Source organism: Schistocerca piceifrons, chromosome 2 (assembly GCF_021461385.2).
Source record: "Schistocerca piceifrons isolate TAMUIC-IGC-003096 chromosome 2, iqSchPice1.1, whole genome shotgun sequence".
NCBI lineage: Eukaryota > Metazoa > Arthropoda > Insecta > Orthoptera > Acrididae > Schistocerca > Schistocerca piceifrons.
Genome location: NC_060139.1, coordinates 741125671 through 741150291, shown reverse-complemented (window position 1 = coordinate 741150291; position 24621 = coordinate 741125671). Strand labels below are relative to the sequence as shown.

At 42.4% G+C, this 24621-nt stretch overlaps 1 protein-coding gene across 1 annotated transcript in view; it reads right to left on the bottom strand.

Annotated features, from left to right (window-relative positions):
* LOC124776229 (GRIP and coiled-coil domain-containing protein 2-like) overlaps positions 1-24621 on the bottom strand; it is a 282612-nt gene that overhangs the window by 85070 nt on the left and 172921 nt on the right. The window contains exons 14-15 of the mRNA XM_047251088.1: positions 4720-4926; positions 3513-3748 (exon numbers count right to left, since the gene is read on the bottom strand). Of these exons, the coding sequence (XP_047107044.1) occupies positions 3513-3748; positions 4720-4926 (443 nt within the window). The remainder of the gene's footprint in view (positions 1-3512; positions 3749-4719; positions 4927-24621) is intronic.

Below are 24621 nucleotides of genomic sequence, written 5' to 3'. Positions count from 1 at the left end.
GAAAATATTCTGAATGAAAGAATACTTTTTGAAGTAGAATGACATTTTAGATTAACTCGAAGTAGCTCTACGATGAGAGAGCTACAATGGTTACAATTTCAATCTCATAAGTCAAGAAAACTATTTGGAAATTTGTTCAAATGTACATGTAGGAAAAGAAACAGTCTCTTCCCATTTCAGGCAAAATTCCTTGTATTAATAAATTAATTTTTTGGACTTTCCACTAACGTGAAAAATGCCAATGCATTACCTGATGATGTGAGATGCTCTGTGCACACAACTCAGGACACTTATAATATTTAGCAGGATACACTGGATTCAAGTGCAGAAACACCAACAGTTCTTTAGGAAATACTGCAGGAAAATGTCACATGGATGTAAAGTTAAGAGACTGTATCAACCTTAATTTCAAATAGTAGCTTCAATTCTCCATCACCTGAATGGTTGTCTTCAACATCTGGGTTAGAAATTCTTTTTGCTTCTATTCACAGACCAAATATTTCCCAAAGCAACAGTTGAAAGGAAACCATAGCAACTTTGGTGCAAATTTGGTTCTGTGACACAACTTTTTTAAAGAGGGGCCACCACAAACTACTTCTGGAACTGCCCACAACTAACAGCCACTTCTTTTCCACATGTGGGTTCTGTGACCTTGACAGAGGAGAGATCACTGTTCAAGCAATGCCTTGTTTCAGAAGTAGGCAATGGCTCAAACCTATTCATTAGATACACTGGATTAGCCACATAAAACCTTCCCTGCAAAACAGTTCCAATCCACGCACAACCCACTAGTGGTGACCACTTGCTGCCAGAGCGAGGTTCTCTGTGGATCACAACAATAACAGGGGAACTGTGCAAGTTTTGTGGTGCTTTGGCAGGTCACCCTGCCACTTCATAAGTGTTGTACTTTGCAATGGCCAAATGAAGCTGACTGATAGTTGCCAGCACAGCTTTCAGCTGTTTGCGAAAAGCAGCCAATTCCTCCAACATGATCTCATATTGGTCAAAATCTCTAGTGACATCTATGCATGAACTTAGCTCTACCAAAGGTATATAGAAGTATTGGGAATGAAGTTCAAGGCTAGGTTATGCTTACATAACACGAAACCAGGAACAATGCTCTGGCTGCTGCACATTTGGTGCATCTCGTATTGACTCCACAGGATCTATTCTGACTTCCATATACAGGGCTGAAGTAGTTCTTCTGTATTAGTTCTTAGGTTTGTAAATGTGAGCAGAATGTGTGTGTGTGTGTGTGTGTGTGTGTGTGTGTGTGTGTGTTAGTTCTTTGCTATTTAATCCATCAATCAATGCTTGAGTCCATTTACTGATCCACTCAGCCTTTCATAGTATACACATCATATGAACGCTATATAGGCTAGTTATGCAGACAACTGTTGCAATTCTATACATTCCCATGTTGTTGACAATAGAGCAATTTTAACAATGAGAAAAATGTAATTTATTACACAATCTGCTGACAACAGCTAGGTGACACATTACATTATAAAGACAATAGTAAAGCCAAATGCAAATTTAGCTGGTGTTTGTATGGTAGTCTCATCTTAATTTCATATAGATGTGTTGCCAACTAATTTGCCAAATTACATGATCATACACAGTAAAGTTTATATCAGTTGATATCAACAGCACCATAAAGTGAAAAAAATTGTTCAAAAACACATCACCATTACATTGGCAAATTAAATCACCTGACTACATTAGATAAATTAAACAATGGAAAATCCAGACAGAATGTAACAGTATTATGAAAAGGGAAGTTATTACTCAACATATAGCAGAGATGCTGAGTTGCAGATAAGCACAATAAAAAGACTGTCACAAATAAGCTTTCGGTCAACAAGGCCTCTGTCAAAAATACACACACACACACACACACACACACACACACACACACACACACACTACTGCAGTCTCTGGTGGCAGCTGAAGCCACACTGCGAGCAGCAGCAACAGTGCATGATGGGAGTGGCAACTGGGTGGGGGTGGGTGTGGGGTAAGGAGAAGGCTGGGGTGGGATAGCAGGGTTGGGGTGGGGGACAGTGAAAAGCTGCTGGGGAGTGGAGAGAGGGTAGGGCAGCTAGGTGCACTTGACCTCCACATCATAGATGGCTACATCAGTACCTCTGTCCATATCAAACCTACTAACCACCAGCCAATACCTCCACTTCAGGCTGGCTACCCATAGTCATCACATCTGCAGTGACGAGAGGTCCCTCTCTCACTGAAGCCTTCACAGACTGTAATTGTCCCCAGAACCCTGTTCAAAAGCAAAACCTCCTGTGCCTTATCTTTCCAGTCTCCCACCACCTCCCAAAGTCGCACTGTCCAGCCACAGAGGAGCATTCCCTTCACAACTCAGTACCACCCAGGACTGGAGCAACTGAATCACATTCTCTGCCAGGGTTTCGACTATCTCTAGTCGTGCCATGAAATGAGAACTGTCCTATCCATTATCATTCCCGCCCCTCCCACAGTGGTATTTCACCATCCACCGAACCTACACAATATACTCATCCATTCCTACACAATCCCTGCTCCCAACCCCTTACCTCATGGCTCATATCCCCGTCCCATACACCCTCCCACCACCACCACCACCACCACCACTGCCACCACCTACTCCAGTCTGGTCACAAACATCACTTATCCCATCGAAGACAGGGCTACCTGTGAAGACAGGGATACCTGTGAAAACAGTCATGTGATCTACAAGCTATGCTGCAACCACTGCGGGCATAACAACCAACAAGCTGCCTGGCCACATGAGTGGCCACTGATAAACTGTGGCCAAGAAACAAGTGGATCATCCTGTTGTTCAGCACACTGCCCAACACTATGTCCTTCATTTCAATGACTGCTCCACAGCCATGTGGATCCTTGCCACCACCACCAGCTCTTCTGAATTGCACTGGTTGGAACACTCCCTGTAATATACGCTACATTCCCATAACCCTCCTGGCCTCAATCTTCATTAGACATTCTCCTCACCCATCCAGCTCCTTCCCTATTCCCATTCCAGCACTACACAGCTCTCATTCCACCAACACACCCAGTCTCTCTCTCCTCAGAATGTAAATATTTGCAGCCTCTTTTGCTGGTCTGTGGGTTCAGTTCTTTTAGTAGACACCTTTACTGACTGCCATTAAAGTCTGCACTGCACTATAGAGTTAAAACAATTTCATCCAACACTGATGTAAACTGTAGTCTCTGGGTTATTTCTTGCTAATAATAAAAAAAAAACAAAAAACAATAATAAATTAAACAAAACGTAGTTTAATACTATAATACTGCATTCCTTTTCATAATTAATTTCAAGGAAGCAGAAAAAAGTAGCTGAAAAGGCAAGCAAAAGAATTTCCAAATTTCCAAATGTGCCAGTATGTTTATGTACCAGCTTCCTTTGCAGTCTTATGGTTAACAAAGAAGAACACATAGTTAAAAACTACTTTAAGAATAAAATTACTTCAGCATCTTCGATGATATCTTACCTCATTTCTTCGAGTTTTCCTCGAAGCATATCATTTGTTTTTCGAAGTTGTGCAATTTCCTGCTGGGCTCCATCTTCTGCGACTGGAGCAGTTTCTTCAGGGCGAGCCTTCTGCCTCAGTACACTTGCAGCACGAATTTTGTAACTTTCAAACTCACTATGCACCTCTGCTAATTCTGTGGAAAATTTGTCTCTTTCATGCTGCAATTTTTCTAGTTGTTCTTCTAATACAGAAACCTTCAAGAGAGGGAAAAAAAAAGTCAGAGATAGAATAATCTTTGGCATGAAAAATGCTAAAATATAATTTAAAAACGCGTACTCTGATTCACAGCCAAGACTGACAGGAATAAAATTAAAAACGAAGTGAAACTTCCTGGCAGATGAAAACTGTGTGCCCGATCGAGACTCGAACTTGGGACCTTTGCCTTTCGCGGGCAAGTGCTCTACCATCTGAGCTACTGAAGCACGACTCACGCCTGGTACTCACAGCTTTACTTCTGCCAGTATCTCGTCTCCTATCTTCCAAACTTTATAGAAGCTCTCCTGCGACCTTCTGTAAAGTTTGGAAGGTAGGAGACGAGATACTGGCAGAAGTAAAGCTGTGAGTACCGGGCGCGAGTTGTGCTTCGGTAGCTCAGATGGTAGAGCACTTGCCCGCGAAAGGCAAATGTCCCAAGTTCGAGTCTCGGTCGGGCACACAGTTTTAATCTGCCAGGAAGTTTCATATCAGCGCACACTCCGCTGCAGAGTGAAAATCTCATTCTAAAAAACAAGTGCCACAAATATGAATGAGACTTGAAGATGTTATTACCATGTGTTTTAGTATATTGCTACTCTTTGATTAAAATTATTTGTCAGTTGACATTCCATGTCATAAGTGAGTTTCTCCAATCACAGTTTTCAATGTCACCCATCAACTGCCTTCTGTTGCCTAGATGCTGCAGCAAAGCATCTGTTCACTTGCACGGTTTGAAAAGTGTGATGAGCGCACATAATGTATTATCGAGCCTCTGCTGTGTTCTGTTTCACTATTTCTAGGCACAGTATGCAATAATGTGTGCAGTCAATGCTTACAGCCTACTCCCTGTTTGACTAGGCTTAAGCAAGCACCAGATGGTAGCTATTTTGCCAATACTGCGAAGCTCCATGCCAGTAACAACAAACCCAGTAATGTTAATTAGATTCTAGTTGCTGACAACTGTACTAACCTTCTCAATAAGCACAGTCTGCTGCTTGTGACTGTTAGCCTCAATCTTCTGTTTTTCAGCTGCAGTAGCAGCTAACTCCAACTGTTGAGCTTCTAATTCCTCTCTCAGATTTTCTGCATACCTCTTTGCATCCTGCAAGACAGCTTCCTTTTCTTTGGAGAGTGATTCTGCTTCACACAATCGCTGTCGAATTATATTCAACTGTTCCTGTGTGTAAGTTACAACAAAAAACCAGTAATTGAGGATTCAACAACCCATACAAATGTCAACATACAGTGTTGTTATAAAATGCTGTAAAAGCGTGGCAGATATAATGTCTATGTTATATGTACTAAACAATATTATTCAGAGCATTTAGAAATAATATTACATGTTATGAGACAATTTTTCCAAATCCATAAAAAAACACATGTCAGTGCACCTGCACTTTAAGATTGTTATTATTATTATGCGACACCTACAACACACACCTTAGACATTTATAGATCATTTGATACAGAATATCTTCAAGTTTTGATTTGTAATTCTTGCTGTACCATAATTACAGAGGACACCGTGAGGAGGTGGGCAATAATATCAGAATGCAGGACCATTTTGAATTCTGGAGTACACTAAATGAGAGACAGTTGTGAGGGATCAGCTGATATCCTATTCCAGAAACAAAAGTTTTAACAGCCAAAATTAATCACTGGGAATTGAGAAGGGTACAATAAATTCGGTGATATGGATGCAAGAGCATATGGGAGAAAAATAGGCCATCATGGACAGCCACATATAAGTTACCATGAACTTACGAAATACCTAAGCCAGAAACTGCAGATGCACCAGAAATATTTTAAAGCATTCTAGACAAATGTGGAATACCACAAGCTACTATGGAATATATAGCATAGAGAGCACAATGTAATAAAATCCTTTTTCTTGTAGGAAACTTAAGAACTTCATTTCCCTTACCGTGTTTAAGGAACATGGGAAGAATATGATACCCTCTCTGTGAGTACTAATTTCTCTAATACTCCCCTCATGGCCATTACAGGAGATGATGTAAAAAGAAATAAGATTTTACATCTACGTTGATACTCCGTAATCCAACTTATGACTTATGGTGGAGGGCACCCCGTACCGTTGCTATTAATTTCCTTTCCTGTTCCACCCACAAACAGAACAAAGGAAAAATGAGAAACTAAGCACCTATAAAAGCCCTAATTTTTTGTATCTTATCTTTGTAGCACTGGAGAACAATGTATGTTGGAGGCAACACAATCATTCAGCAGTGCTTCGAATGCCAGTTCTCTAAACAGCGTTCCTTGCAAAGAATGTCATCTTCCCTCCAGGGCTTCACATCTCAGTTCCCAAAGCATCTCTGTAACACTTGCATGTTGTTAAAACCCACCAGTAACAAATCTAGCAGCCTGCTTCTGAATTGTTTCGATGTCTCTCTAATTCGACCTGGTACAGATCTCAAACACTCACGCAGTACTCAAGAATAGGTTACACTAGCATCCTATAAGCAGTCTCCTTTACAGACGAATCACACTTTCCTAGAACTCTTCCAATAAATTGAAGTCGGCAATTCACCTTTCCTACCACAATCCTCACATGCTCGTTCCAATTTATATCACTTTGCAAAGTTCACCCAGATATTTAAGTGACATGGTTGTGTCAAGCAGGGCACTACTAATGCTGTATCTGAGCATTACTTGCAATAGGAAATGGGTTCTCTGCGATGCTACTGTCTTTCTTAAACCATCTACCACTGCAGTATGTTATGTATTTCTGTGGTGATCTCAAACTGACTCAACAAATCTATTTTAATTAGTTCCCTCTCTTTCTAGGATTTGCTTCATGGCAACAACACTGCAGCTGTTGAGAAGCCAGACTTCCCTCTAGATCCCTTCTGTTGGAGGTGCTAGTTACTTGGCTTCGTGTGAGAGTATCTGCAGAAATTAGAAGGAAGGAAAAACTGCTCATGACAAGCTGAAGTTTTGGGTCAGTCTACGAGGTGTACTATTCTTCCTCATATTCAACGAAGAATAATAGATAACCCATCAGGTTCAGAAACCTGTCCTCTACTTAATTTTTTGAATGTTTACAATGCTGCTACCACTTATTTCAATACCTGTTATGTCTGCATCCAGGCAACGATCAAAAAGTTTTAACTGTTCTACGAGTTAAAGGAAAAGGGAACTATATTTACTGGCAAAAACATGCAGAGATCCTGTACTGCAAGGACAAATCAGAAAGTCTTTGCCTCTATCTTTATTAGCCAATTTAAGGCGCATTCAGGTAATGATAAATATACATCCTACTCTACGTACCTTACACAATTTTTCCACATAGTCCTGACATTGGTTCACACATTTGCCCTTTCACAGCACTAAATTTGAGATGCCCCTGAGGTAGAGTTCATCCAGCTGGCTATGGAACCACCGTCGGACTGCTGTCTTGGCTTCATCGTTACTTGTGAATCACTGTCCTGCAGGTAACTTATACAGCGGTCCAAAAGTGTGAAGTAACTAGGGGCGAGGTCTGGACTGTATGGCGAGTGGTCCACAATCTCCCACTGAAGTGCCCAGAGCTATTTGGCAGTTCTGATTGCTAAATGTGATCTCACGTTGTCATGGAGTAGAATCATGTTGTTCACACCAAGAATCCCTTAGCGCATTCGCCTGATGGCACCCCTCAGACAAGACAGTGGGGAACAATAACTGTCGGAATTGATGACTGTATCTTGTGCCTTGAAATCCAGCAGGAGCAGCTATCCTAGAAGGCCATTAACATCACTTTCCAACAGATGGCACTAAACAGAATTTTTTTGTCACAGGCAAACGTGAATGTTTCCACACCATGCTCTGCTGCTTGGATTCCAGTGCGAAATGCAGTATCCATGTTTCATCGCCAGTAACAGTGCTGTCCAGTAAAACCTTCACCATCCTTGGAGTATCGTTCCAGATGATTCAGTGAAGGCATCATTTGCTTGCCTTTAATCATGTCTTCCAATTGCTTAGGCACCCAACGACATGAAACCTTCTGGTACCCTATGGTATGGATCCATGAATGACATCGTAAGCATTTCCATATGATATGTGAAGCTCCCAGAAATAACCATGATGTGCAGATGAATGTGGTCTCGCCGGCCGCTCATTGCTGTGCAAGACTTCACGGCCTTTTGTCAAACTCACACCACCGCCCTGTAGATTTCGATGGACATTCGTCCCTTTCATCACAGAAAATGAGTCACACTTTGTTGTTCTAACGCCATGGAAATGTGAAGCACAACCACCATCTTTAACAACTGACAGCAGCGTTGTGCAGCGGAGCTACTGGTAGATACGGCTGGCATGAACCGTGATAGGTCCAACGCTGGGCATAGGTATGTTGACTTCGCATTTACTGCCATAACTTGGCTAAAAAGAAATTAGGGGTAAAGGCTTTCCGGTTTTCCCTCTTACAAAAATTACTCAAAAGTTACAAGAACACATATTTAAAAAATATATACATATAAAATTAAATTAAACAAAGAACACGCACAATTATGTCAGAAACCAGTTATATCCAACAACAGACTTATGGTTCTATGGAATGCAGAGAAACGAGAGACAGAACAACCACTCAAAGGATTAAACTGAAGCGCTATAAATGATGAATTACAGGTAGGGGAAGCGTGATATCATTTCTTAAATATAGTGTGAAATATAGGGAAAAACATTTCAAGAGCAAAATCACAGCAATATGTTCAAAAATCAACTCTCGTAAAATTCAACCCTAAGAATGTTCATCCACTTCAACACAGAAATTAAGCAAATTATGTTTTCTCTCATAAATAAAAGCTCGTCTGAATTTGATGATGTTTCCTACAGAGTACTAAAGACTTGTTCCCAAATAACAAGCCCTGCCTTATTTAAAAAAAAAAAAAAAAAAAAAAATTAATGCATGATCAAGTCAAAAACTTTTTTCCAGAGTGGTTGAAAAATGCCACTGTTAACCCTTCTATAAGAAGATGATAGGAGAGTATCAACCTGTTTCACTACTGACATCATTTTCCAAAATTTCTGTAAAGGTGATGTATACTAAAACAATAATATCCTCAGTATGCACAGTTTGTATTTCATAAGTGTGGCTCTACTGAGAATGCTATTTACATTTTCACTCACCAAATTTTCATCTTCTTCACTTCATGCATTAGGCAAATAGCATGTTATGCTACTCTATTTCTTGTGCTGCTAAGTTTTTATGATGGCTCCACATATGGAAGTAAATTTATTTAATTTTTGGTGCACATCATGGTTATCTTTGTAAGTTATGTCGCATCCCAGACATTAAAAATGTTCCACTTGCTCCAATATTTCATTATTCAGTACTATTTTAGATCTTGCTGGTTGTTTGTTCCAAAATGCCATCACTTTCATTCTATCTACTGACAATCACCCTTTTCTAAAATCTGATTATCCTTCAGACATTAGTTTTTCCACAATATTTAGAAGTCCTGCACTCATAATTTTGGCATATAATTTATAGGCCGAAGCCAGGAGGCTTATAGGTCTATAGTTACTACATTTATTTTTATCCTCTTTTTTAAAAATTGCTATTACTTTAGCTCTTAGCCAGTCTTTTGGTACCTTCTCATTTCTCCAATATTGATTAAAGGTGTGAAGAAGCCTCAGATATAAGACAAGCCCTTCATATTTTCACACTTTCATATTAACACCATCTAAACCAGTGGCTTTCTTAATTTCAGTAACTTTTAGAGCTTCCGTCAGTTCTCTCATATCAATATTGTCAGGTCTTTTGTGTCATTTAGTTCAAGTAATGTCTGAATTAGCATATCAGGAGACCATAATTTTTATAATGAGCCATCCACTCATTCTCTCCTACATTATTGACATGTATACAATCATCTTCTAGTCTACTGAGTGATTTAATGACTTTATAAGCGATACCATTAAATAACAAAATAGCACTAGTTGGTGTTTTCTTTGATCTATCTGAGGCATTTGACTGTATGAATCACAATATTCTCCTAGATAAACTGAAGTTTTGTGGAATTGTTGTATCCAACCAATGGATACTGTCATATCTAACCAAAAGAATGAAAGAATGTAGAAAGTTGTACTTAGTAACTGAACCAATGTAATCGCGGAGATTCTTCTGGCTGGGAAGAAATTATGAATGCACTTCTCTAAGGCTCAATCTTAGGTCCTCCATTCTTCCTCGTATACGAAGGTGGATCAGCTCCCACCCTCCCTTTTCTTCTCGCCAAATTATAGCTATAAATGCAAAGTCAACATTTCCATTCCTGGCAGTCGACCATTCCTGGGCCAACCTGGCCTTATATGCCTGTAGCTCTGCAGTATATAACTGCAGTCAGTTGTTACAGATGGCAGTTGAGCTTCACGTGCCATGGTATACAAGCAACGAAATGTGATTCGTTTTCCATGGAGGGACAAATGCCCATCAAAATCCAAAGGGAAATGCAGCTCACATATGGGGAAAAGTGTCTTGCTTTGAGAAGTGTAAGGTGGTGTTTCTGAGTTTACATGCACTTGCATGACAATAAGTGTTTTGGGGAGCTGCATCTGTCACTGGCTGACAAGAAAATTTTATGTGTGGATGTAATGGTGAAAGCGGATCAGTGCATGCATCTCAACAATATTCCCTGAGAGCTTGGTATTTTTCACGGTAGTGTTTACAATGATGTTTACAAATCCTTAGGGTGCAGGAAGGTTGAATGTCGGTGGGTGCCTAAGCTGTTGGATGACATGATGAAATGTAAGCAAGTGATTGCTTCACTGAATCATCTGCAACAGCATGCCTTGGATGGTGACAGTTTCCTGGACCGGATTGTTAATAGTGATGAAATCTGGGAACTGCATTTCAAGCCACAATCGAAGCAGCAGAGCATGGTATGGTTGGATTCGCCTGTGACAATAAAATTTGGTTCAATGCCACTTGTTGGGGATGTGATGTTGATAGTCTTCAGGGATCATCGTTGGTCTTCTGGGAACGTTGTGGACTGCTCTTGCTGGATTTCATGCACAATACAAAGCCACATGTGGCAATCACAGCTGTCAACAACCTTGGTCATTTCCTGGGAGAATCTGAGGCAGCAACCATAGTTCACCCCTAGCGATTTCCATGTTACCAGCTCGCTGAATTAGTTCCTGGCAAGACAGCGGTTCATGGGCAATGGCGAAGCTAAGCCAGCAATCTGACAGTGGTTACCCTGTCAGCTGGACAAATTATACTGCAGAGGTGCTCAAATTTAGTGCTGCAATAGAATACATGTCTGAACTGGTGTGGGACTATGGGGAGAAATGGTGTAAGATACATAGATCAGTAAGTATATTTGTAATTATCCGTTTGTACCTTAAAAAAAAAAAAAAAAAAAAAAAAAAAAAAAAAAAAGAAAAAAAAAAAAAGAAAAAAAAAAGGAAAAAAAAAGAAAAGGGGGGGGGGCAAAGACTTTCTGAGGCTCCCTCATAAGCAAATGATCTTCTGTCTAATATGTAACATGCAGAATTAGATTTTTGCAGATTACACTAGTACTGCAATCAATTCAACCATACATACAGCAACAGAAGAAATGGTAAACAATGTTCTTAAAAGCGTCACTGACTGGTCTTCTGTGAATGTTCTCAACCTGAATTTTCAAGACACAACCTATTTAGTTCTGGACCTCTAGAGGTACTACATCAATGATAAGTACAACATCAATGATAAGTGTAACACAAGGTGAATAAATAAAAAACAGGGTGCAAACCTGATGAGAATTTAAACTGAAAAGAGCAAATTTTGGAACTCCTAGAACAACTGAGATGCCTATTTTGCATTTAGAATCATTGCAGATCTTGGGGAGGGACTAATCTGTAAGATGACATTCTTTATATTTTCAGTCAATAATGTCATGTGGTATATAATGTTCTGGGCTAACTCAATTTTAAGAAAGAATGTCTTCATTGTTAAAAAAACTTGCTGTAAGAATAATATGTAGTGCTCACTCACATTCAACTTTTAGACCTCTGTTTATGGAATGAATTTTTCACAGCAGTGTAGTGTTCTCTGATAGGAAACTTTCTAGCAGATTAAAACTGTGGGCTGGACCTGAGACCTGAACTTGAGACCTTTGCCTTTCATGGGCAAGTGCCAACTGACTGAGCTACCCAAGAACAATTAATGATGTCGTCACGGCGTTACTTCCACCAGTATCTCATCTCCTACTTTCCAAACTTCGCAGAAGTTCTCCTGCAAAACTTGCACGACTAGCACTCCTGGAAGAAAGAATATATCCCCCACCCTGTGGCAAGTCATGTGTCTGCAGGATGGCATCTGTGATGTTTGGAAGGTAGAAGATAAGGTACTGGCAGAAGAACAGCTGTGAGGACAGTGTGCAGCTTAAGTAGCTAAATTGTTAGAGCCCTTTCCTTATGAAAGATAAAGGTCCGATTTCAAGTCTCAATCCGGCACACAGTTTTAACCTGGAAGGAAGTTACATCTGTTTAAGGAATTGATAATTTTGAGTATTGTTTCACATTGTATTTATTCCGTGATGAAGTCTGATGTAAATAATCCACTGCAGTTCAAAAAGAACAATAATGCACATAATTACAGTACCAGAAGAAAAAAATGACATTAATTACTCTGTATTAACAAAAGGGATGCACAATATTGCAACTAAAATTTTTGATCACTTACCCAGTGATATAACATGTCTGACAGATAGCAAATCAAAATTTGAACACAAACTGTAAAAGTTTCTCCTGTGTGGCTATCAGCTGTCACATTGTCTTATTTTAGAAGTCCATAGGTATTTATTAAAAGTCGTGTATTGTGATTGGTCAGAAAAGCAATCTTACTAATAGTGCATAACTGAGTCTCTAATCTTTGCAACTTGTCAGTTGTCTGATGCCAAAGATTTCTTTGCCTAAATTTTACGGGCAGAAAAATCTGCCATGCTCAAATTTAACTATTTTCTGTTTCTTAATTGGTGCTACATTACCTAAAAGAGCATCCAACCTGAACCCACAGAGGTTAGTTGCTACTTTTGACTCACTTTGACAGAAAGAGGAAAGAAAGAAACAATCTTCTGCAAACTCTTTTACCCTGTTTTCAGTAGAAAGACCATTTATGGTTTATTTAGTTTTTTAATTAAGAAACCAGAGACTACAGCATACCCAATCTGTTTACCTGTAAACTGGATATTTACTAGTTGTTGTTTCCCAGCATGTTTAAAAATTGCAGTGGTTGCAAAACTACACAAAAAGGAGGTAAGTCATGGCTAAGTAATTATCGACGAATTTTTCTAATAACCTTTCTATCAAAAGTAGCAGTGCACTGCATGAAATTCCAAATCCATAAGCATCTATCTGCTAACAACATTCTTAGTGATTCTCAATATGGATTCAGACCTGGCTTATCCTCTGTGAAAGCTGTGGAAAATATTATTTCTTTCACTTTGTCTGCACACAAATCTAAACTTTCTATAAATGCCACAAGTGTAGGCCTGAGTAAAGCCTTCGATTCTGTCCGTCACAGAATTCTATTAAAAAAGTTCTATTCTTATGGTTTTAAATACAAAGTTCTATCTCTGATTACACCTTATCTGAGTGAGCGAAAACAAAGTCTACATTTTAACAAAAACAAATCAGACAATGTGGGTGTAACATGAGATGTGTCCAAGGGTCCTTGCTTGGACCCTTGTTTCTTGTAATATATGAAAATGATTTGTCCAGTATGATGCTGTGTAAGTCCATACTAAATGCAGGCACCACCACCTTTGTTACATATGGTGGGGGCCTTGGACACAATAAAGCAGAAAAATGCAGGACAATTCGGAATATCCAGTATATGGTGCAGAGCAAATGAATTGCAAATTAACCACTCTAAAACAGCAAAACTCCTTTTTAGCCTCCCTAACGATGACAACTGTAGTGCCAGTTAAGTTTCTTGGAATTTATCTTGTTCTAAAATTAACTTGGAAAACTCACAATAACTATGTATGCAAAAAGTTAGCCTGAGTCATCTGTCTGCTAACTAAACTTAGGACTTGAAACTTCCTGGCAGATTAAAACTGTGTGCCGGACCGAGACTCGAACTCAGGACCTTTGGCTTTCGCGGGCAAGTGCTCTAACATCTGAGCTACCAAAGCATGACTTGGGATCCGAGTTCGAGTCTCGGTCCGGCACACAGTTTTAATCTGCCAAGAAGTTTCATATCAGCACACACTCCGCTGCAGAGTGAAAATCTCATTCTGGAAACATCCCCCAGGCTGTGGTTAAGCCATGTCTCTGCAATATCCTTTCTTTCAGGAGTGCTAGTTCTGCAAGGTTCGTAGGAGAGCTTCTGTAAAGTTTGGAAGGTAGGAGGTGAGGTACTGGCAGAAGTAAAGCTGAGTGGATGGGGCGTGAGTCGTGCTTGGGTAGCTCAGATGGTAGAGCACTTGCCTGTGAAAAGCAAAGGTCCCGAGTTCGAGTCTCGGTCCGGCACACAGTTTTAATCTGCCAGGAAGTTTCATATCAGTGCATACTCCGCTGCAGAGTGAAAATCTCATTCTGTAAACTTAGGACTTGTGTGACAAACAAGCTACTAACTATTTAATTCCTATTACGCCCATCAGTTATTATTGGCTTTTCCATCATGAGTTTACTGCAAAAAGAGTATTTTTACATCAGAAGGGTTTCTCTTTTATTTATAAAGCATCTTCCATGGTTATTCTGCAAATTGGGTACGTATGTTTGTAGATTTTGTTGTTGTCTTAGATTAAAAACAACATTTTGTTTATAAACCTGTAGTGGAAGTTAGCTACGGTGTTTCTTTACATTTTCTCCAAAGCACTGCTTCTTTCCTCCTTGCTAGCAGTGGCTGATGTTATGTGTTTTCTCACTCTGCATAGAGTTACAGTGTTATGTCTGTTCATTTGTTTGTGAATATGTGTGTGTGTGTGTGTGTGTGTGTGTGTGTGTGTGTGTGTGTGTGTGTGTGTGTGTTTTTTTTTTTTTTTAAGGGGAAGGAGATGGGGAGAGGGAGGGAGATATTAGAGGATGGGGGAGGTTAGAGGGTGAATGTGTGTATGTATTTGTGTGGTGTGTGAATTAGTGAAAATGTCTTGTAGGATTGACAGAGATGTGAGAGGAGACAGGATTGGGGTGGGGCGTGGGACTGCGATTCACTGCTCCCCCCCCCAGTGTATACTGGATGGTGGTTAAATGGAGCCTGTGGTTACAAGTGTGTATTTAATGTTAAACTAAACGGTCATTCAGTTTAAAGAGTTCATGGTTTGCCAGGTTAGTCTGATCATTTTTGAGTTGTTTCTTTTCTGTTATGTTTTTTTGGATGTGATAGTTTTCTTGTAAGGTGAGGTGATTGACCACTTAATATAACATAAACACATATAAGACAGGCTCCATAAGGAGGGAAGAAGCAGTGTTTTGGAGAATAAGTAAAGAAACACCATAAGTAACTTGCACTCCAACTTACACTGTTCTTATTCTAAAACAACCAAAATGTACAAACATATGTATCAAACTTGCAGAATAACAATGGAACATGCTTTATACATAACAGAGAAATGTGTCTGGTGTAAAAATTCTCTTTGATTACATTGCAGTAAGATCAAGATGGAAAAATCAATAACAACTGATTTTAACAGCTGCTGTGGGAAGATAGCCATATAGACAAATGTATTATCCTACTATGCCTTTTTTCATAGCCACCTTATGTATGCAGTGCTGTTACGGAGCAATTCCTCTGAAGCAAAAAGAATTTTTATTTGGTAGGAAAAGGCTCTTAGGTGCATTGCTGGAATGAGAAACCATGTATCATGTACAGCTCAAAATACTGACAGTTGCATTGCTGTTCATTATCAGCTGCTTGGTGCATATCAAGGAAAACCAAGACAGCCATAAACTGCGAGAGTCTATACATAACCACGATACACAAGCAGTTACTAGGGGGGAGGGGGGGTGTGGACAGCAAAATAGTTACATATACATAGGGGTACAATCATTTAATATGTTACCACATACAGCACACAGTGTATCACCAAATGTTGGTTGGTTTGTTTGTTTAAAGGCGGGAGAAGGGACCAAATTACAAGGTCATCGGACCCTTGTTCCTAATAAAACAGTGCCACAAGGGTGAGAATAAAACGGATGAAACATATAACACAAAGCGGAAAGAAAGGAAAAGCCACAAGAACGAAGGGAAGGCAACGAACACTAAAAGAAACAAAAGAGGACAAGGAAACAACAGAGAGACACTAGAAACAGAAGAGAGTAAAACATGAAAGCAGATTACAGTGGCTGACCAACCACAAGAGTAAAAAGGGAAAGCCAGCCACTCTGCAACACATTAAAACCTCCACCCTAAAAGCACCAGGCTGGAGGACACGAAGGGACAAAGGACATGTGTTAAAACCTAGATAGAAGTATAAAACCCACTCTCAAGGATAAAACGTAAAGCTAAAGCTGCTGTTGAGGCATTGTCGCCCAACACTGAAGGCAGGGTCCTGGGAAAATTAAAAGTCTGCTGCAGAGCGGCTGAAAGTGGGCAGTCCAGCAAGATGTGGACGACTGTCATTTGGGAGCCACAGGGACACTGAAGTGGGTCCTCATAATGGAGTAGGTAACCACGCATTAGCCACGTATGGCCAATGCGGCAGAGTACAACTGACTCCCTGCGAGAAGCCTGCATGGAAGACTTCCACACATTCATAGTCTCCTTAATGACACGCAGTTTGCTGTGTGTGCTGTTATGCCATTCCGTCTCCCAAAGCTGGGAAACCCTGCGGCGTAAGACAGAATGCAGGCCAGCTTCTGAGATGCCTATCTCCAGAAGAGGTTACCGCGTCGCCTGTTTGGCCAGGTGTTGGCAAGTTTGTTGCCGGGGATTCTGACGTGTCCTGGGGTCCACACAAACACCACGGAGCGGTGGGACTGTTCCAGGGCATAGATGGACTCCTGAATGGACACTACTAGAGGGTGGCGAGGGTAGACTGGTCGATAACATGTAGGCTGCTCAATGAGTCAGTACACAGGAGAAATGACTCGCCAGGGCATGAGCGGATGTACTCAAGAGCACGATATGGCTGGCCAGCTCTGCAGTGAAAACACTGCAGCCAACTGGCAGGGAGTGCTGCTCAATATGTCCTCCATGAACATATGCGAAGCCTACGTGATCATCAGCCATTGAGCCGTAGGTGTAAACCACTTCAGAGTCCTGGAACACATCAAGAATCGAGAGGAAGTGACAGCGGAGAGCGGCAGGGTTAATGGAGTCTTTAGGTCCAAGCAAAAGGTCCAGACGGAGGCGTACACCATGGAGGCGTATGTGAACGAACCGCAAGTAGAGGTGGTAAAGGGAAGGACTCCAGTTCGGAGAGAAAGGACTGCACGCGAACCGCAATCATTAGCGCTGATCTGGGCTGCTGATGCGGGAGATGGACTGCCGTGGGCAGGAAAAGGGGATGCTAATTCACATGCTCAGGGGAACTATGAATGTGTGCTGCGTAACTGGCGAGCAGTTGCTCACGTCTGATCTGCAGTGGAGGGACACCAGCCTCCCAGTACACTGGTCACCGGACTCGACCTACAAGCTCCTGTCGCTAATCGAACCCCACAGTGGTGAACAGGGTCGAGTAAATGCAATGCTGAAGGTGCTGCCAAACCATAAACCACACTCCCATAGTCAATTAGATCGGATAAGGGCTCTGTAGAGCTGCAGCAGCGTACAGCGATCTGCACCCTAATTAGTGTTGCTCAGGCAACGGAGGGCATTGAGGTGCTGCCAGCAAATCTGCTTAAGCTGATGAAGATGAAGGAGCCAAGTCAATTGGGAGTCGAAAACCAGTCCTAGGAACTGATATGTCTCCACTACAGTGAGTGGATCGTCATTAAGGTAAAGTGCGGGTTATGGGTGAATGATACTACGCCAACAGAAGTGCATGACATGACTTTGCGAGTGAAAACTGGAAGCTGTGGGCTAGAGCACATGACTGAGCCTTGTGGATGGCTCCCTATGGCCACTAAAAATAGAGACACTCAATACAGAGCCCTGCGGGACTCCATTCTCCTGGACATGGATGGAACTATGGGAGTCACCAACTTGGACACAGAAAGTATGGAGCGACAGCAAGTTTTGTATAAAAATCCGGAATGGTCCCCGGAGACCCCACTCATACAATGTGGCAAGGATATGACATCGCCAAGTCGTGTCATATGCTTTACATAAGTCAAAAAAGACAGCAATCAGGTGTTGCCATCTGGAAAAGGCTGTTCGGATGGCAGACTCAATGGACACAAGATTATCAGTGGTAGAGTGACCCTGGCGGAAGCCGCCCTGACATGGAGCCAGCAAGCCATGTGACGCCAGGACCCAACCCAACTGCTGACATACCATACGTTCCAGCAACTTACAAGGAACGTTGGTGAGGCTGATGGGCCAATAGCTACCCACATCAGTGGGTTTTTACCAGGTTTGAGCATTGGAATGATGGTGCTCTCCTGGCATTGCGATGGAAAGACGCCATCGCACCACATACGGTTGAAGATGACGAGAAGATGTCGCTTGTAGTCAGATGAGAGATGTTTAATCGTCTGGCTGTGGATACGATCAGGCCCGGGAGCTGTGTCGGGGCAATGTGCAATGGCACTGAGGAGCTCCCACTCTGTAAATGGGGTGTTATAGGATTCACTGCAGGTGTAGTGAATGAGATGACGTTTCCTTCCAAGTGCCGTTTGAGTGTGCAAAAGGCCGGGGGCTTATTCTCCGATGCAAGTTCTCAGCAAAGTGCTTGGCAGTCGCGTTTGCATCGGTACATAACTCGCCATTTATGGTAACACCAAAGACAGCTGTTGGGACCTGGTACCCGAAAAGATGTTTGATCTTTGCCCAGACTTGGAAAGGTGACGTGTGGCACCCAGTGGTGGAGACGTATCTCTCCCAACACTCCTTCTTCCATTGTCTGATAAGGTAGCGAACACGGGCACGGAGCTGTTTATAGGCTGTGAGGTGCCGCTTATGCCACTGTAGAGCTCACTGACGCTCCTTAACTGTTTCAGCGACTTCTGGCGACCACCATCGGACTGCTTTACGCCTCGGGTACCCTAAACAGCAAGGGATCGCATTTTCTGCTGCAGAAATAATTGTGCTAGTCACCTGCTCAACCATCACATCGATGTTACCATGTGGGGGAGATTCAGCAGTGACAGCAGGGGTGAAAGTTCTCCAGTCCGCTTTGTTCAAAGTCCATCTGGGCAGGCGTCTGTGTGCCTGACGCTGGGGCAGTGATAGGGAGATGGGGAAGTGATCACTACCACATAGGTCATCATGTGTGGATAGATGGGAGAAGTCCTGGGCTGCAAATTGATAAATCAATGGCTGAGTAACTACCATGAGCCACACTGAAATGTGTGGCGGCCCCTGCATTTAAGGGGCAGAGGTCGAATTGCGACAGTAAAGTTTCGATACCTCTGCCTCTGCCAGTAGGCATGTTACAACCCCACAAGGGGTTGAGGGGATTAAAATCTCCCAGAAGTAGGAAAGGTTTAGGGAGTTGATCAATCAATGCAGCTAACACATTCCGGGGTACTGCACCATCTGGAGGAAGATTTACATTGCAGACTGTTATTTGCTCCGCCATCCTTATTCTGACAGCCACAGCTTCAAGAAGGGTTTGAAGGGGCACATGTTCACTACAGACCGAGTTTAGGACATAAACGCAAACTCCACCTGACACTCGATTAAAGTCACTACGGTTCCTATAATATCCCTTACAGCCGTGGAGGGCAGGGGTCCGCATTGCTGGGAACCAGGTTTCCTGGAGGGCAATGCAGATAGCAGGTGTAAAGCTTACCAGTTGCCATAGCTCAGCCAGGCGGTGGAAAAAACCGCCGCGATTCCACTGGAGGGTGACATTGTGAGACTGGGAAAGCATGGAACATTTAATGAGGCAGTTTACGCCTCAAAGTCACTTGCTGCCACCAATTTATTGCCTGAGCAGTCTATATCCATTGTGTCTGAGGGGCTGGCAAGATCTAGGTCCTCAGCGGACGCCAAAATCTCCATCCCATCCTCAATTGCAGAGCTTGTAGGCAGCAGTGGTGTGGGTGCCACTGCAATTTCTTTGGTCTTAGGTGTTTTCTTTTTGGATTTCTCTCCCTGCTCCTTGGGTTTCCTTGTCTGGGAGGACTTCACAGGCTCTCTCTGGGACTGAGGATGAACGTGAAGTTGTACGACCAGCTGCTTTTGGGCTCTTCAGCCACTGGCGAGTGTCGTCTTCCCAGTAGAAGAAACCTGAGAAGGGAGTGACCCAAGAGACCCCTTTGTAGCGAGAGAAGCCGAAGAAGACTTATGCTTCTCCGGCTTAGAACTGGGGATGGACGTCCCCGATGGTTTGGTGTGTGTGTGTGTGTGTGTGTGTGTGTGTGTGTGTGTGTGTGTGTGTGTGTGTATGTGTGTGTTGCTCACAAAGTAGGTGGTGCAGGAGCAATAGGGAGGGAAATGCCTCTCACCATCAAGGGGGCAGGTGTAGTCTTCCGGCTCTGAGAGGTGACCTGTGTTGACGGAGCTGATGGTGCCAGAAATGATGTAGCGGTGGTGTAAGGCGATGTCATAGGCACAGAATGCAGGCATTCAAATTTTCTCTTAACCTCAGTGTAGGTCAGTCTGCCCGCACCCCCATGAGCCATGGACCTTGCCGTTGGTGGGGAGGCTTGCATACCTCAGCGATACAGATGGCCGTACATTAGGTGCAACCACAACGGAGGGGTATCTGTTGAGAGGCCAGACAAACATGTGGTTCCTGAATAGGGGCAGCAGCCTTTTCAGTACTTGCAGGGGCAACAGTCTGGATGATTGACTGATCTGGCCTTGTAACACTAACCAAAACGACCTTGCTGTGCTGGTAATGCAAACAGCCATAATTTTTTACGAGGGCATGCAGCTTTACTGTATGGTTAAATGATGATGGCGTCCTCTTGGGTAAAATATTCCGGAGGTAAAATAGTCCCCCATTCGGATCTCCGGACGGGGACTACTCAGGAGGACATCGTTATCAGGAGAAAGAAAACTGGCATTCTACGGATCGGAGTGTGGAATGTCAGATCCCTCAATCGGGCAGGTAGGTTAGAAAGTTTAAAGGGGGAAATGGATAGTTTAAAGTTAGATATAATGGGAATTAGTGAAGTTCGGTGGCAGGAGGAACAAGACTTTTGGTCAGGTGAATACACGGTTATAAATACAAAATCAAATAGGGGTAATGCAGGAGTAGATTTAATAACGAATAAAAAATAGGAGTACGGGTAAGCTACTACAAACAGCATAGTGAACGTATTACTGTGGCCAAGATAGACACGAAGCCCATACCTACTACAGTAGTACAAGTTTATATGCCCACTAGCTCTGCAGATGATGAAGAAATTGATGAAATGTATAATGAGATAAAAGAAATTATTCAGGTAGTGAAGGGAGACGAAAATTTAATAGTCACGATGACTGGAATTCGACAGTAGGAAAAGGAAGAGAAGGAAACGTAGTAGGTGAATATGGATTGGTCCAAGAATCATAAAAGAAGGTTGTATACATGGAAGAACTCTGGAGATACTAAAAGGTATCAGATAGATAATATAATGGTAAGACAGAGATTTAGAAACCAGGTTTTAAATTGTAAGACATTTCCACGGACTCTGACCACAATCTGTTGGTTATGAATTGTAGATTAAAACTGAAGAAACTGCAAAAAGGTGGGAATTTAAGGAGATGGGACCTGGATAAACTGACAGAACCAGAGGTTGTAGAGAGTTTCAGGGAGAGCATAAGGGACCAGTTGACAGGAATGGGGGAAAGAAATACAGTAGAAGAAGAATGGGTAGCTCTGAGGGATGAAGTAGTGAAGGAAGCAGACGATCAAGTAGGTGAAAAGACGAGCGCTAGTAGAAATCCTTGGGTAACAGAAGAAATACTGAATTTAATTGATGAAAGGTGAAAATATAAAAATGCAGTAAATGAAGCAGGCAAAAAGGAATACAAACGTCTCAAAAATGAGATTGATAGGAAGTGCAAAATGGCTAAGCAGGGATTGCTAGAGGACAAATGTAAGGATGTAGAGGCTTATCTCACTAGGGGTAAGATAGATACTGCCTACAGGAAAATAAAGGGACCTTTGGAAAAAAGAGAGCCACTTGTATGAATATCAATAGCTCAGATGGAAACCCAGTTCTAAGCAAAGAAGGGAAAGCAGAAAAGTGGAAGGAGTATATAGACGGTCTATACAGTGGTGATGTACTTGAGGACAATACTATGGAAACGGAAGAGAATGTAGATGAAGATGAAATGGGAGATACAATACTGTGTGAAGAGTTTGACAGAGCACTGAAAGACCTGAGTCGAAACAAGGCCCCAGGAGTAGACAACATTCCATTAGAACTACTGACGGCCATAGGAGAGCCAGTCCTGACAAAACTATACCATCTGATGAGCAAGATGTATGAGACAGGCGAAATACCCTCAGACTTCAAGAAGAATATAATAATTCCAATTCCAAACAAAGCAGGTGTTGACAGATGTGAAACTTACTGAACTATCAGTTTAGTAAGTCACAGCTGCAAAATACTAACGCGAATTCTTTACAGACAAATGGAAAAACTGGTAGAAGCCGACATCAGGAAGATCAGTTTGGATTCCGTAGAAATATTGGAACACGTGAGGCAATACTGACCATACGACTTATCTTAGAAGAAACATTAAGGAAAGGCAAACCTACGTTTCTGGCATTTGTAGACTTAGAAAAAGCTTTTGACAATGTTGACTGGAATACTATCTTTCAAATTCTGAAGGTGGCAGGGGTAAAATACAGGGAGCGAAAGGCTATTTACAATTTGTACAGAAACCAGATGGCAGTTGTCAGAGTCAAGGGGCATGAAAGGGAAGCAGTGGTTGGGAAGGGAGTGAGACAGGGTTGTAGCTAACCTCGATGTTATTCAATCTGTATATTGAGCAATCAGAGTAGGAATTAAAATCCATTGAGAAGAAATAAAAACTATGAGGTTCGCCGATGACACTGTAATTCTGTCAGAGACGGCAAAGGGCTTGGAAGGGCAGTTGAACGGAATGGACAGTGTCTTGAAAGGAGGGTATAAGATGAACATCAACAAAAGCAAAACGAGGATAATGGAATGTAGTCGAATTAAGTCGGGTGATGCTGAGGGAATTAGATTAGGAAATGAGACACAAAGTAGTAAAGGAGTTTTGCTATTTGGGGAGCAAAATAACTACTGACGGTCAAAGTAGAGAAGATATAAAATGTAGACTGGCAATGCCAAGGAATGCGTTTCTGAAGAAGAGAAATTTGTTAACATCGGCTATAGATTTAAGTGTCAGGAAGTCGTTTCTGAAAGTATTTGTATGGGTGTAGCCATGTATGGAAGTGAAACATGGACGATAAATAGTTTGGTCAAGAAGAGAATAGAAGCTTTTGAAATGTGGTGCTACAGAAGAATGCTGAAGATTAGATGAGTAGATCACATAACCAATGAGGAAGTATTGAATAGGATTGGGGAGAAGAGAAGTTTGTGGCACAACTTGACCAGAAGAAGGGATCGGTTGGTAGGACATGTTCTGAGGCATCAAGGGATCACAAATTTAATATTGGAGGGCAGTGTGGAGGGTAAAAATCGTTGAGGGAGACCAAGAGATGAATACAGTAATCAGATTCAGAAGGATGTAGGGTTCAGTAAGTACTGGGAGATGAAGAAGCTTGCACAGGATAGGGTAGCATGGAGAGCTGCATCAAACCAGTCTCAGGACTGCTAGACAACAACAACAACAACAACAACAACAACAGGTCAGACTGTCCAGGGTCTTTTACTCCATGATTTTCCTTTCTTTCTGGAGAATCCTGCAGTCTGGCCAGCAAGACGCTGCTGACACAGATGGGAGGCGGCGGGGCACGTGGAGTATTGGAATGTGGTGGGCGTCTGCAATCTTGGCATGTGGCGCTGGAAGTACAGCGGGAAGACATATGGCCGAACTTCCAGCACTTAAAGCACCGCATCGGGGGAGGGATATAGGGCTTTACATCACACCAGTAGACCATTACCTTGACCTTCTCGGGTAATGTATCACTCTCAAAGGCCAACATGAAGGCACCGGTGGCAACATGATTATCCATCGGACCCCGGTGGACAAGCCGTAGAACATGTACACCTCGCCACTCTAAATTGGCGTGCAGCTCATTATCGGACTGCAAAAGAATGTTTCTGTGAAATATGATACCCTGGATCATATTTAAGCTCTTATGGGGCGTGATGGTTACAGAAATATCCTCCAGCTTGTCACAAGCGAGTAACTCCCGTAACTGGGCAGAGGATGCTGTTTTGATCAAGACTGACCGAGATCTCATTTAGGATAAAGCCCTCCACCTCCCCCAATTTGTCCTCTAAATGCTCAACAAAAATTTGAGGTTTCATTGTCATGAAAGATTCTCCATCAGCTCTCAAACATACAAGGTACTGCGGTGAATAAGATCCGCTGCCATCCTTACCCTGATGTTCCTCCCATGGTGTGGCCAGGAAGGGGAATGATTTGGCATCGTACTTCTGTGCGTTGAATTGAGCTCGCGATCGCTTAGAGACTGCGGTTGTTTCACCACCAGCAAGAGATGATGGACTACGCTTCATCGCCTGTCATCCACCCTGATGCCACACACTCTGACCAAGGGTCCTCCCCATGGGCATCACCCAGCTGCAGCAAAGACCACATGGCAGGATGGCCATTGCCGGGAGTCCTGATGCCCCACGGGGATGGGCATCTACCCCTTGGCATACGTGGGGAATTAATGGCACAGGCATCCGCAGAGCGATCCCTGCTACAACCAACAGGGTATATGGTGGCCCCACCACAATGGACTGG